The sequence below is a fragment of the Oncorhynchus mykiss genome, chromosome 7, assembly GCF_057628025.1.
Source record: "Oncorhynchus mykiss isolate SJ-2025 chromosome 7, ASM5762802v1, whole genome shotgun sequence".
NCBI lineage: Eukaryota > Metazoa > Chordata > Actinopteri > Salmoniformes > Salmonidae > Oncorhynchus > Oncorhynchus mykiss.
In genome coordinates this window covers 36,382,644-36,397,082 of record NC_143028.1, presented here as the reverse complement: position 1 = coordinate 36,397,082, position 14,439 = coordinate 36,382,644, and the positions used below count along the sequence as shown (strand labels likewise).

Genomic DNA, 14,439 nt, shown 5'->3' with positions numbered 1-14,439 from the left:
GGCGTGGGGACTGGCAGGCGGGGGGCTATTCTGGGCTGTGGCCTTTCTGGGGCCTGTATGTGCCCACAAGGGCGGGGACAAGGGTTGGAGAATACTGGAGGATGGGAGGGAGGGGATAGTGTGGATCATGCCATGAGAAGTGTCACGTCACCACAGACCCTTACCCTGCCTCCAGCCCCACCCTGGCCCCTTATCACTCCACCCAGGCACAGGACCCTTCTTGAGGCAGGCAGGCTGGGGCTCTGGGCAAATAGCATTCCTGGCTGTCCCAGCTCCCTCCTACAAGCGAAGGTCGTGGCTATTTTCAACCCCCACCCTGGCCCTTTCCACAGTGTGGACTCTATGTGCAACCTAAAGGCTATAACTGGGACTGGGGAGCACGTTCTCTACAGGCACTCTTGTTAAGCAAAGGGATATCATATCACAACAAGCTGGCAGCGCTACTATCAACAGAGACCAACCAATAGCTAATGTGTGACTCCTACTGTGTCTGTGCTCAGTGTGTCAGTGATTTGAAAGTCAGTGTGTTGTTTTGCCATTTCCCGGGTTTTATGAGAAGAGGAAGGACAAAAACACTAAGCCAAGTTGGGAATGAAAAGACTAGGAGACCGTTAAGAAGCATGGGCAGGATTTGACATTTTGGCACTTTAACAGACGCTCTTATCCGGAGCGACTTACGGTCATTATTACAGACATGTAGAGACATGTAGAAAGCTGACAGTTTGACTTACAGGAAGAGGAGTATGCCAGTGTTGGCCATGGCATAAGCCAGTCCCAGGATTCCACTGCCCATGATAGCATTCCCCAGGTTGAACACAGACATGCCGAAAGATGTCTTTCCCTCAAACTAATCAAAACAAATACAACAATCTCAGATTTAGTTAATTCAATAATAATGTATAGCTGAAAAGTTAAGATTTTCTTACATTTCAAAATTCATGTTCTTGTCAAGTGCAATGTGACAAGCCGAATGTGTCATTAGCATAGTGTCTGCTTCCCAAATGGCACCCCACATTGACACCCTATTCTCTACCCAGCTAGCACATCATTTTCTGATAACCATATGTTTCTTAGAGCTTGGTGTGAGTGTGGTTGTTACATACAACCTTTCAAGAACGTTCTGGGAATGTTCTGGGATTGGTGCAGGATAGTTGATTGGCCTTGGAACATCCTCAGCACATTTAAGGAACTTTACAAAAATAACGTTATTGATCTTGGTATTTCATTACTTTAACAGAACTATTACTAAACGTTCAAACATGGATACATTTAATTACATTTGGGTAATGTTCTAGGAACGCACTCCAACTGGTTTGACATTGGGAATATTCTCTAATAGTTCAGAGAACGTTAAGAAACAACATTCTCCTGCGGGAATTTCAGTACTTCAGCATAACGTTTTCTGCAGGAATACTCATGGCTCCATCTAAAGTTATGTTCTCAGAACATTAAGAACCCTTTCCATGGGGCGGGGCGGGGTGGCAGGTAGCCTAGTGGTTAGAGTGTTGGACTAGTAACTGAAAGGTTGCTAGATCGAATCCCCGAGCTGACAAGGTAGAAATCTGGCATTCTACCCCTGAACAAGCAGTTAAACCCACTGTTCCTAGGCCGTCATTGAAAATAAGAATTTCTTCTTAACTGACTTGCCTAGTTAAATAAAGGTAATACAAATTTGAAAACACAAGAAAACATTAGTAATGTGCAAATAACGTTCTAAGAATGTTATTGAAAAAAATATATATTCCGTTCTCAGCTTCAACAAAGCTATCTATTCTTGATCTTGTGAGTTCAGGTACTGTATGTTAGCCTCGCCCACTAATTGGCCACACCTAATGTTAAGGAATGCTTGTTTCCTTTGACATGGGGTCTGTTTGAATAGACTAAAATGAACAGTTTTGTACAAGTAAAAAAAACATGGTATGCTAGTTCCATCCTGGTGTTACAGTGGACTAATTCCATGGAAAGACATCAGAATATAGGTTTAAATCTTCCTGAAAAATGAATGTGTTTGAATGACTAATGCCTAAGCAAATTCATTTACATGTGTCCTATCTGTGCTTGGAGTTCAAGAATGTTGAAATCATTTTCTGTTTTACTAGTCAGGAAACGTATTGCTTTGTTCCCAGAACCAAAGGGAAACCAAAAAGTTACGTTCCCACAACTTCGAAGGAACCAAATGTGCTAGCTGGGTACACTCTTAGAAAAAAAGAGGTCCAAAAGGGTTCTTCTTCTGTCCCCATAGGAGAACCCTTTTGGGTTCAGGTAGAACCCTTTTGGTTTCCATGTACAACCCTCTGTAGAAAGGGTACTACATGGAACCAAAAAGGGTTCTTCAAAGGGTTATCCTATGGGTACAGACAAATTTAAAGAGTACTTTTCATGTCAAATAAATAAATAATAATAATCGAAAACCAGATGTTTTAGGCTTAGTTTAAGTGAAACATGTCAATTCTAGTCTTAATTTTGACAGTTTGTTGCAAAAGTGATATATTTGGTATTTTAGTAGTTAATCTAGCTCTTTTTTGGCCCTAGCGCATTTCTATTCAACTCTTGCCCAAAGAGGTCCGGAGTCTGCTGGTTTTTGGTTCTACCTGATAATTAATTGCACCCACCTGGTGTCCCAGGTCTAAATCAGTCCCTGATTAGAGGGAAACAATGAAAAAAAGCAGTGCAACTGCCTTTGAGGTCCTGAGAGGATCTTTGAGGGCCCTAGCGGTTCAACTCTACCATTGAAATCACCTTGAGAAGGTGCCTCTACGTCATCCCAAGGGAGGAATTCAGTATGAAATACACTCCCTTCTAGATGTGCTGGGCGGTAGCACTGTAGGCTCATTACAACACCTCAGGGCTTACTATAAAAGCCGGTGACAGTGCTCCTCATTTGGCAATGGTCTTGGTAAGTGGAGTGTGGCCAATATATTGGTCATGATGCTTCCTTGACTTGACCACTGACGTTAAATAGAAATTAAAAAGGCAGAAAGGCACATTTCTGCATATGTTTTTTGCTTACAGTTTCATGCACATATATGTGCTTTAACAAAGGAAAAAAAAGACATGTAGGCTATGAGTGACATCCATCATAACAAGAAATAGATGACAATTGTGGCCATGTCAACTTGTCCTATGGGCTAGACATAGGGAATAGGGTGCCATTTGGGAAACAGCCCAGTGAGTAATGTTTCAGTTGTGGCGATAGTAAAGTCAGTCACACTCACGTCTGTGAAGCGCATGGGCTTCGTCCCATCTCCGTTGGGCAGAAACTCCTCACTCTCCAGGATGCCATCGGGATCATCAAACCTGGGCGAAACAGAAAAGGACATTACAATTGATAGTCCCTAAAAACCGGCACCTTAAAATGAGGGACTCAAGCTACACAAATAGAAGGGAGTTTATTGTCGAAACAGTGGCAAGGTGCTTCACTGAAAGGATTGTAACGATGTTACATAGTCAGTGAGCCTACTAGATAGAGATTGTGTCTGTGTGACTGTATATCTGAAGTATAAACATACCTGCCATTTTGAGTACCATTTCTGTGTGGCAAACAAAGGATCCAAGGGCGACGATGGGACAAAAACAAGGCAAACATGCACTTAGGAAATCAGTTATATTGTCTGTTCAGACGTCATTCACGGCGTATAAACGCCTCATCCTCATTGCTGATGTCATACACTTTAGCAAGGAGGACTGGGCGAGCAAAGCACAATTTGCATGGCGGAAATAGAAACAGGGTTTTAAGAGTTCTGTCTGTAAAATGGTGTCTGTATTAGAGGGTAAGTCACCCACTTTTGGATAGAATCATGTGGATGAATATCAGGGTTGAAATTAGAATTTCAGTTCATTTCCAGAATTGATTGAATTGAAAAGGAATTGACCCCAAAACCCTGATGAATACAGGCTACTGTATTTTTTAAGAAAAACACAGATGACATTTACAGACTGTTAAATGGGCTTTGGTTTCCATACTGGCAGGTAAATGACGACAACACGTGACACGTTCACAGTTGAACCCAACACAGCACAAAACCCATTACTCTCTCCAGTCTATGGGCCGGGCACAACAGCGGGCTAAATGCCACCGCCCTTATGCAATAACAATATCAAAGCATCAGTTCAAAAACAATTGGAATGAAATTCATTGTATCGCATTGTATTGTTTCTGTGGTGTAGAGGCACAAAGACAATCAGGTGAGTGTATAGAAGGTTTCAGATGCTTATCAGACAGATATGCAAAGCCTTGATTCTGATTAGCTGTGGCTGTTTCGCAATACAATTATGTGACAATGATGTACATGTACAGCAAAAAGAAACTCACGTGTCTAATTCCTCTGGCAAGGTCTTCATAGGCACATACTTGTCATCTCCTAGGTTGTGACCTTTCCCATTGGTCGAGCATCCCAAGATGCTCATCTCTGATTGTGCCGGCTCCATACTCTAGTCAGCAGTTATCCCGGAAGTCTGTTTGGCTCGTGTGGTGTCTGTTCACTGGGTGTGGTCCTCTCAGTCTGCTCCCTCAGATACTGTATCTAGAGGAGAGAGACAGACGTATTTCTTGACACAGATCCCATAGCTACTCTTCTGTCTGTCTTTCTACTAGATATGACCATTTGGGGACACTTGTGTATGTTAATACTGCATTTCTGTAAATACATCCAACTGAATTCCACAATACACCTGAACAGCGAGTCTCTCTCTCTGCTAATGACTATCTGGCTACTCTTATTTACACAGTAAACCTTTCACTTCAACACCCAAGATATGACCTGTTTCAAACACTTCCTGCATACATTGGCTGTGTTTACACAGGAAGCCCATTTCTGAGCTGCCCTTACAAATATTTGCGTTGGTACTTTTATTTATACCATGGTACTAATCAAATCAAATCAAATGTATTTATATAGCCCTTCGTACATCAGCTGATATCTCAAAATGCTGTACAGAAACCCAGCCTAAAACCCCAAACAGCAAGCAATGCAGGTGTAGAAGCACAGGTGTACAAGCACAAGTACTATTATGGTACTTTCACATATACCATGGTATAGTCTGAATCATGGACATGTGCCATGGTTTTAGTCTTGAAGTATGATGGTAGTACCATGGTACTGCCATTGTACCTAAATATTACCATGGTATTGCATTTATACAGTGCCTTGCGAAAGTATTCGGCCCCCTTGAACTTTGCGACCTTTTGCCACATTTCAGGCTTCAAACATAAAGATATAAAACTGTATTTTTTTGTGAAGAATCAACAACAAGTGGGACACAATCATGAAGTGGAACGACATTTATTGGATATTTCAAACTTTTTTAACAAATCAAAAACTGAAAAATTGGGCGTGCAAAATTATTCAGCCCCTTTACTTTCAGTGCAGCAAACTCTCTCCAGACGTTCAGTGAGGATCTCTGAATGATCCAATGTTGACCTAAATGACTAATGATGATGAATACAATCCACCTGTGTGTAATCAAGTCTCCGTATAAATGCACCTGCACTGTGATAGTCTCAGAGGTCCGTTAAAAGTGCAGAGAGCATCATGAAGAACAAGGAACACACCAGGCAGGTCCGAGATACTGTTGTGAAGAAGTTTAAAGCCGGATTTGGATATAAAAATATTTCTCAAGCTTTAAACATCCCAAGGAGCACTGTGCAAGTGATTATATTGAAATGGAAGGAGTATCAGACCACTGCAAATCTACCAAGACCTGGCCATCCCTCTAAACTTTCAGCTCATACAAGGAGAAGACTGATCAGAGATGCAGCCAAGAGGCCCATGATCACTCTGGATGAACTGCAGAGATCTACAGCTGAGGTGGGAGACTCTGTCCATAGGACAACAATCAGTCGTATATTGCACAAATCTGGCCTTTATGGAAGAGTGGCAAGAAGAAAGCCATTTCTTAAAGATATCCATAAAAAGTGTCGTTTAAAGTTTGCCACAAGCCACCTGGGAGACACACCAAACATGTGGAAGAAGGTGCTCTGGTCAGATGAAACCAAAATTGAACTTTTTGGCAACAATGCAAAACGTTATGTTTGGCGTAAAAGCAACACAGCTGAACACACCATCCCCACTGTCAAACATGTTGGTGGCAGCATCATGGTTTGGGCCTGCTTTTCTTCAGCAGGGACAGGGAAGATGGTTAAAATTGATGGGAAGTTGGATGGAGCCAAATACAGGACCATTCTGGAAGAAAACCTGATGGAGTCTGCAAAAGACCTGAGACTGGGACGAAGATTTGTCTCCCAACAAGACAATGATCCAAAACATAAAGCAACATCTACAATGGAATGGTTCAAAACTAAACATATCCAGGTGTTAGAATGGCCAAGTCAAAGTCCAGACCTGAATCCATTCGAGAATCTGTGGAAAGAACTGAAAACTGATGTTCACAAATGCTCTCCATCCAACCTCACTGAGTTCGAGCTGTTTTGCAAGGAGGAATGGGAAAAAATGTCAGTCTCTCGATGTGCAAAACTGATAGAGACATACCCCAAGCGACTTACAGCAGTAATCGCAGCAAAAGGTGGCGCTACAAAGTATTAACTTAAGGGGGCTGAATAATTTTGCACGCCCAATTTTTCAGTTTTTGATTTGTTAAAAAAGTTTGAAATATCCAATAAATGTCGTTCCACTTCATGATTGTGTCCCATTTGTTGTTGATTCTTCACAAAAAAATACAGTTTTATATCTTTATGTTTGAAGCCTGAAATGTGGCAAAAGGTCGCAAAGTTCAAGGGGGCCGAATACTTTCGCAAGGCACTGTACCATGCAAAGATCTGAATCATGGAAATGTACCATGTTTTTAGCTTTAAAGTATGATGGTACTTCCATGAACCTATATAATAGGTATTGCATCATTTATACCATGGTATAGATGTGGATCATGGAAATACCATAGCTTTAACCTGCATTCTACATTGTTGTTTAATTGAACCTTTATTTAACTAGACAAGTCAGTTAAGAACAAATTATTATTTACAATGATGGCCTGCCCCAGCCAAACCCTAACCCGGACGATGCTGGGCTAATTGTGCACCGCCCTATGAGACTCCCAATCACTGCCAGTTGTGATACAGCCTGGAATCAAACCAGGGTCTGTAGTGACACCTCTAGCACTGAGATGCAGTGCCTTAGACCGCTGGGACACTCGGTAGCCCATGGTAACGCACAACTATGATAAATGGTACCAAAAAATATTCTATGGTACCATCTTTATTCATTATGGTGACCATGGTACAATGGCAGTATAATGCATTAAATAAATAAACCCACCAAGGTCAAAAGAGGTTGGTTGGTTTTATACCGATGCATTTATATACCAGCATAGGCACGTCTCTGATAAGAGGCATTAGGCTGCCACTCATTTGTCTGTAACATCAATGAAAAAGGGAACAGTTGCTGTCAAAAAAAGGGTAATACTTACTGTATTAATAGTCTTGTTTTTTGCTCATGTTTGGGTTCCCTGTATTGCCAACCAGAAATGTGTAAGAATGTGAAATATACAGTATTTCCACGGATTTAAGTATTTTGGTTTTTGTCCTCAGATGGAAGGAATAAATAGTATTAATTTTCTTATCAAAATAATGTGCAGAACACATTACAGACATTACATAATCGTTCTTGACCCAGTTTCACACGGGCTATATCGGCACTGTGTTTATGGGACTAACCCTGAAAAGTCAGTGCTAACCCTGCTCTGGAGCAGGGCCAGCTAGCCCTGAGCTAAGGATGGTGCTAGCTTACTTTAGAATGTGTAAGTATGAACACTCGCTTAGGAGGCTCTTGGCCCTGGACTAATGTGCAGTGTGAACACGCCTAAGGAGTCATTTGAACGAGAGAGACAACTGAAAACTGAAGAGAGAAGCACCAGACAAAACTATTATTTTAAACGTTATCTTCACAGTGAGCGAGTTATAAAGCATAGGATATGAAACACCAAGTTAAGCAGAGTGATAATATATTATTGTAATTTTTTAAAATTATGTTTTGATAGTTTAATGAATTTATAAGAGTCCGTTAGCATAGAAGCTAACGTCCGCTAACGTTAGCTCCAGTCAAGCTAGCCTCTCGTAGACTCCAACAAAAGTTCACACAGAGAGTGTAAACAAAGGGAAACATTGTAACTTGCTGTTGTGAGGTATGGCATGTTAAAAAACATAAGCTGGCACACACCCAGAAACATTAATTTGTGTGGAGGTGCTGACTAACGGCGGATAAAACATAAACTATCAAAATAAAGAAAGTTGCACACTCCATATATAAACTCCCAGCAATTTAATGGGTATTTACCAACGTTTCGGCATCACTGTGCCTTCCTCAGGGTAATGTCATGCATACTTGAACCAGGTTATGTAGACAAACAGTGTAATTAGTGCAACCAATGTCAAAAGTGAGGGGTGTGTCATAATGATTAAGTTAATTAAAATGAATTAGTGAAACTTAAAAAAAAAAAAGAAGAATAGTTTATGGCATATTAAATATATTACGCTTGTCACGTCCTGACCATAGAGAGTTCTTATTTTCTATGGTAGAGTAGGTCAGGGCATGACTGGGGGTTAGTCTAGTTAATTATTTCTATGTGGGGTTCTAGGTTTGTTTTTCTATGTTGGTGATTGTGTATGATTCCCAATTAGAGGCAGCTGGTAGTCGTTGTCTCTAATTGGGGATCATATTTAAGTAGCTGTTTTTCCCACCTGTGTTTATGGGATATTGTTTTGCGTAAGTGCGCGTAGCATCGCTGTTGTCACTGTTCATTGTTAGTTTATTATTTATTTGTTTTTGTCTTTGCTTAGTTTCACTTTCTATTAAATAATGTGGAACTCAACATCCGCTGCGCCATGGTCCGACATTTATTCTAGCGAACGAGACAGAATATCCCATCACAACAGGACCAAGCAGCGTGCCCAGGAGGAGAGGGATACATGGACTTGGGAGGAGATTCTGGACGGGAAGGGATCCTGGACTTGGGAAGAAATCCTGGCAGGACAGGATCTCCTTCCATGGCGGGAGAAGCAAGGAGAGAATGGAGAACAGCGACGACGCCGGGGGTCGCGGCCACAAGGAAAGCCCAAAAGACAGCCCCCCCAAAAATTGGGAGGGGGCACACGGGGTGGTCGGCGGAGCCGAGGTGTGAACCAGTGACAACATGGGAGCGTGTTACCAGTCCGCTACAATCTGTGCCGGTCCCACGCATCAGGCCTCCAGTGCGCCTCGCCAGTCCGGTACGTCCTGTGCCTGTTCCTCGCACTCGCCCAGATGTACGCCTCCACAGCCCAGTATGTCCTATGCTAGCTCCTCGCACTAGCCATGCGAAGTGTGTCATCGTTCCGGTACAATTTGTGCCGGCTCTACGCACCAGGTCTCCAGTGCGCCTCCACAGCCCAGTGCGTCCTGTGCTAGCTCCTTGCACATGCCGTGCAAGGTGTGTCATCGAACCGGTACCATTGATGCAGGCTATACACACCAGGTCTCCGATGTTCCTTCACAGCCCAGTACGTCCTGTTCCTTCTCCTCGCACTCGCCCTGAAGTGCGTGTCACCAGTCCGGGGCCGCCTGTACCAGCCCCATGCATCAGGCCTCCAGTGCACCTCCCCAGTCCAGTACGTCCTGTGCCTGCTCCTCGTGCTCGCCCTGAGGTGCGTGTCACCAGTCCAGTACAACCTGTACCGGCCCCACGCATCAGGCCTCCAGTGCGCCTCCCCAGTCAGGTACATCCTGTGCCTGCTCCTTGTGCTCGCCCTGAGGTGCGTGTCACCAGTCCGGTACCACCAGTGCCGGCCCCACGCACCACGCTTCCGGCGACGTTTCCCAGTCCAGAGCTTCCGGCGACGTTTCCCAGTCCAGAGCTTCCGGCGACGTTTCCCAGTCCAGAGCTTCCGGCGACGTTTCCCAGTCCAGAGCTTCCGGCGACAGTTCCCAGTCCAGAGCTTCCGGCGACAGTTCCCAGTCCAGAGCTTGCGGCAACGGTCCACGGTCCAGAACCTCCAACGACGGTCCACGGTCCGGAACCTCCTGAGACGGTCCATGGACCGGAACCTCCTGAGACGGTCCACGGTCCGGAACCTTCTGCGACCGTCAATGGTCCGGATTATTTATTTTTTTTAATTCAATTAAATGTCACATAATTGTTTTGTATTTAATTTCATATTTGTCACATGTAATCTTTTGGTTCAACCTTAATGTATAATGAGCATCATCAACAGGGGGAACATATTAACAAGAACATATTAATTAATAAGACATGTTCATGAAATAAAGATTTGTTCATAAAAAGGGCCTGAGACCAAAGCATTTCTTTACGATATAAGATGATAATACCTTTTTACAAATAGTTTTTAGGATGTTGGCTATTTAGAATTGTATATGAGTAGCCTAGTCAGTTGAAGAGAGAGAGAGAGAGCCAACTGAAAACTGTAATTGAAGAGAGAAGCACCAGATAAACTAATTATTTTAAACCTGATCTTCCTACGTTTTTCTGGTCACTACCACGTTAGGAAAATACAAACATATTGCTGCAAATACCATGGTATTTTCCTGCCATGGTAGTACAATGAAAAAAATACAGTGGTACTATTGTGTTTTTTTGGTCACTAACGTGGCAAGAAAATACCTTGCTATTTGCAACATTACCATGGTATTCTACTGCCATGGCAGTGACTAAAAAAAACATTATAGCACCATTGTATTTTTTTCATTGTACTATGAAGGTACATTTTTTGTAAGGGTGATCACGAGGTTCAAACCAAACCCTCTGTTGAACAGTTAATCGAATGACAACCCGGGCTATTTACATTGACCCCTTTATTATTTATTTATTTAACATAATTTTTTGAACACTCAACACACACACATACTACATACACTTACACACACACACACACACGCACACACACACACACATATTGATGCTATGCGCACACACACACATATAAACACTTTCACACTCTTCACATATGCTGCTGCTACTTAGTTTATTATACTGAACAAAAATATGAATGTAAAGTGTTGGTCCCATGTTTCATGAGCTGAAATAAAAGACCCCAGAAATGTTCCATACCCACAAAAAGCTTATTCCTCTCAAATAATTTTGTGCACAAATTTGTTTACATCCCTGTTAGGTATCCCAGTTTATTGTGCTACTATTTCCTTTTTTATTCAGCAAATATTTGTCTTACTTACATATGCACTGTTGGGAATGGGCTCTTAAGTAAGCATTTCATGCTAAAGTCTGCACCTGTTGTATTCGTCGCATGTGACCAATAACAATTATTTAATTATGTGCGGGAGTTATCTTTTCTACGATGATGGTATAGTTACTCCCCACTGGGTTGCATGACCTCAGTGACACCGATTTACCCCATTTCCAATTTCCTCTGTGAGATCAGAGGCCCCGGGGGAGTTCGTTCCACAGACAATGGGCTGTTGTTGTTATCTAGCTGCTTCCTGGGTGGAGACAGCAGCCCCATTGTGTCACCACAACAAGTGTCACCCGGCCTGGCAGAGCATCTCTAGCCGCAGCTCTCCACACAGCTGGTAATGGATCACCCACCACCACTCCAGTTTTAAAGTGAACATTACAATATGTGATTAACATAAGGAAACTGAGCCGCAGTGAGGTTCATTGGAGACCTTGACTATCTCTCAGCAGCTTCGAAATGAGGGACATATGAGTAAAGGTTCAAATGTAACATTCATTCATTTGAATCTGAAAGGTTGCAAAAGATCAATCGTTCATCTTCCCTCTCTGACTTGGTGGGGTGCAGTGCTGCCTGGCAGGAGCTGGATCAAGCAGTGAGGAGATAGATCCAGAATTTGTTCTATCAAAGGTTATTAAAGATCACATGAGTCAGCAGAAGGCTGAGTGTCTATTTAGGCCCCATTTTTTATCTATGGCCTTGGCTGATGATCTAGGACACTGGCAGACCACACTTTTTGGAAGACGTGAGATGGTCAGTTCAGGGTCAAAGAAAAGACGACACCCAATTTCCACTAGACAGATGAACACAGACAAAGAGAGAGACACACACAGAAAATACACATGGACTGTACCTATCCCCTTGTGGGTGAGAAATAGTCTATGGAATGTGAAGATCTCCCTCAATAATAGCATATTGCTTCTGCTGAGTTGCTAGGCCACTTTAGTGTCCCTGGGGACATAAATAACATTATAGTTGAGTTCAAGTTCAAGAAATATTAGCCCACTACATCAAAAACACTCTAATTACTTTCATTTTGAGCATGGGAATATTAAAGCAATGTTTATTATCTGACCTGTCACTGTCTGAATGTTTCCGAATGTTTCACTGTATCTCAGGCCTCTGGAGACTCTCTCATACTGCTGTCTCTCTTGCTCTGCACCTTTAGCCCCCAGTCTCTGTATGGCCACCGTGTGCATTTCCTGTCTCTATACTTTATTTGGCTCATTTTCTCTTCTCATTCACTTCCTCAATGCTCTCTGGACACAGATGCGGTTCTCATTGTCAGGCCCAATGTAAACATTTGAATCCGTATGGAGTTTATTTCCCAACGTAAACACTGTATTAAATGAAAACAATATGATTGGATAGGGGTGTTAAGTCAGGAAGATCCCAGTACATGCATTTATTACTGTTGTACTAATGGAGTAGCGTCCACTCTTTACAACCGTAATCATTGACTATGGCTTATAAAAGCAACATGTTCCTTTCTCTGTGACTCATTGTTAGTAAGTACATCGCAATTGATTTTCTGAACCATTCAAGCGTTTGCCATAGGCTTCTCTAAATCAATTTCAATCATGTTGTCCCTTTGGATTTGGTGAATTGTTCCCAGAAAGCTCTGCACTCTGGAGAATATGAACGCACATGGAATCATTATGTGTGTGTGTGTGTGTGTGTGTGTGTGTGTGTGTGTGTGTGTGTGTGTGTGTGTGTGTGTGTGTGTGTGTGTGTGTGTGTGTGTGTGTGTGTGTGTGTGTGTATTTATAGAGCAGCTGGCTGAACAACCTGTCTATGTCCTTTACTTGTAGTCCTCTTGTTACCGAGATGGGTCCAACGGTAAGACGTCTCACAGAATCCACTTGTTAGAAGAGTCCACTTCCATCTTTACACAGTCAGACACACACACATCTTTCAATGTTTGTATATTTATCTTGGGTTGTTATAACCCCTTATTTACTCTGTACTGTATGTGTCACTGTGCCCACCCTAACCAACACAATCCAACACACAGACCAGGAGTGTATTTACTAGGAACCAAAGCAAACAGAGGAAACGTTGTCTAATAAGCCATTTTTTGTTGATGTACTTTTTATCCCTTTTTCTCCCCAATTTCGTAATATACAATTGGTAGTTGCAGTCTTGTCCCATCGCTGCAACTCCAATACGGACTTGGGAGAGGCGAAGGTCGAGAGCCATGCTTCCTCCGAAACACAACCCTGCCAAGCCACACTGCTTCTTGACACACTGCTCGCTTAACCCGGAAGCCAGCCGCACCAAAGTGTCAGAGGAAATACCATACAACTGGCGACACGAGTCAGCGTGCAGGCACCCGGCCGGCCACAAGGAGTTGCTAGAACGCGATGGGACAAGGATATCCCGGCCGGCCAAACCCTCCCCTAACCCGGACGAGGCTGGGCCAATTGTGCGCCGCCTTAAGGGTCTCCCAGTCACGGCCGGCTGCAACACAGTCCGGGATCGAACCCGGGTCTGTAGTGATGTCTCTAGCACTACGTAGCAGTGCCTTAGACCGCTGCGCCTCTCGGGAGGCCCCAGACAATGTATTTTTAGTTGCAAAACGTTTTCTGTTGGAAGATGTCTTACTCGTCTTCTACAATGGCATCCCTGAGTTTACTCCTGTTAAGCAGGGAGGGAATGAAGGTGAGTGGTGACCATTAGTGGCCGTGGTCAACATAGTTAAAGTCAACATAGTTAATCTGCCAGTATTGACCTGCTCTGGTGACTTGTAAAACATTTACACCTGCTCTGGTGACACACAGAGCCACATGGCATAACAAACAAACATCAGCAGCACCCTGCCATACAGCTGCTGATGACCCTGGGAGAGGAACAGAGTGAGAGGAGGAGGCCATATTAGTAAGACAGGGCCAGGCCGCTGAGGCCTACAACTATAAAAAGCCCAAGTTTAGGTGACTTAGTCCTGTCAAGCAGCAAAGACACACCATCAATGGCCTGTTATCTTAATTTGAGGCAGGTTTAGAATTATACTTTAGTGTAAGACTTACCCGGGGGAAGTCAAGTCAGTTAAGAACAAATTCTTATTTACAATGACGGCCTACCCCGACCAAACATTCCCCTAACCCGGGTGACGCTGGGCCAATTGTGCGCCGCCCGGGACTCCCGATCACGGCCGGTTGTGATACAGCCCAAGATTGAACCCGGGTCTATAGTGACACCCCTAGTGACACTGTGATGCAGTGACTTAGACCGCTGCGCCACTCAGG

At 43.3% G+C, this 14,439-nt stretch overlaps 1 protein-coding gene across 2 annotated transcripts in view; it reads right to left on the bottom strand.

Annotated features, from left to right (window-relative positions):
• Positions 1 to 14,439, bottom strand: part of LOC110527782 (sodium-coupled neutral amino acid transporter 3) — a 58,229-nt gene that overhangs the window by 27,902 nt on the left and 15,888 nt on the right. The window contains exons 2-5 of one of the 2 annotated variants that reach the window (XM_021609287.3): positions 4,313 to 4,523; positions 3,510 to 3,530; positions 3,216 to 3,297; positions 732 to 847 (exon numbers count right to left, since the gene is read on the bottom strand). In XM_021609287.3, coding sequence (XP_021464962.2) covers positions 732 to 847; positions 3,216 to 3,297; positions 3,510 to 3,530; positions 4,313 to 4,428 — 335 coding nt within the window. In that variant the 5' untranslated portion in view covers positions 4,429 to 4,523. The remainder of the gene's footprint in view (positions 1 to 731; positions 848 to 3,215; positions 3,298 to 3,509; positions 3,531 to 4,312; positions 4,524 to 14,439) is intronic. The other variant, XM_021609288.3, reaches the window with a different exon arrangement.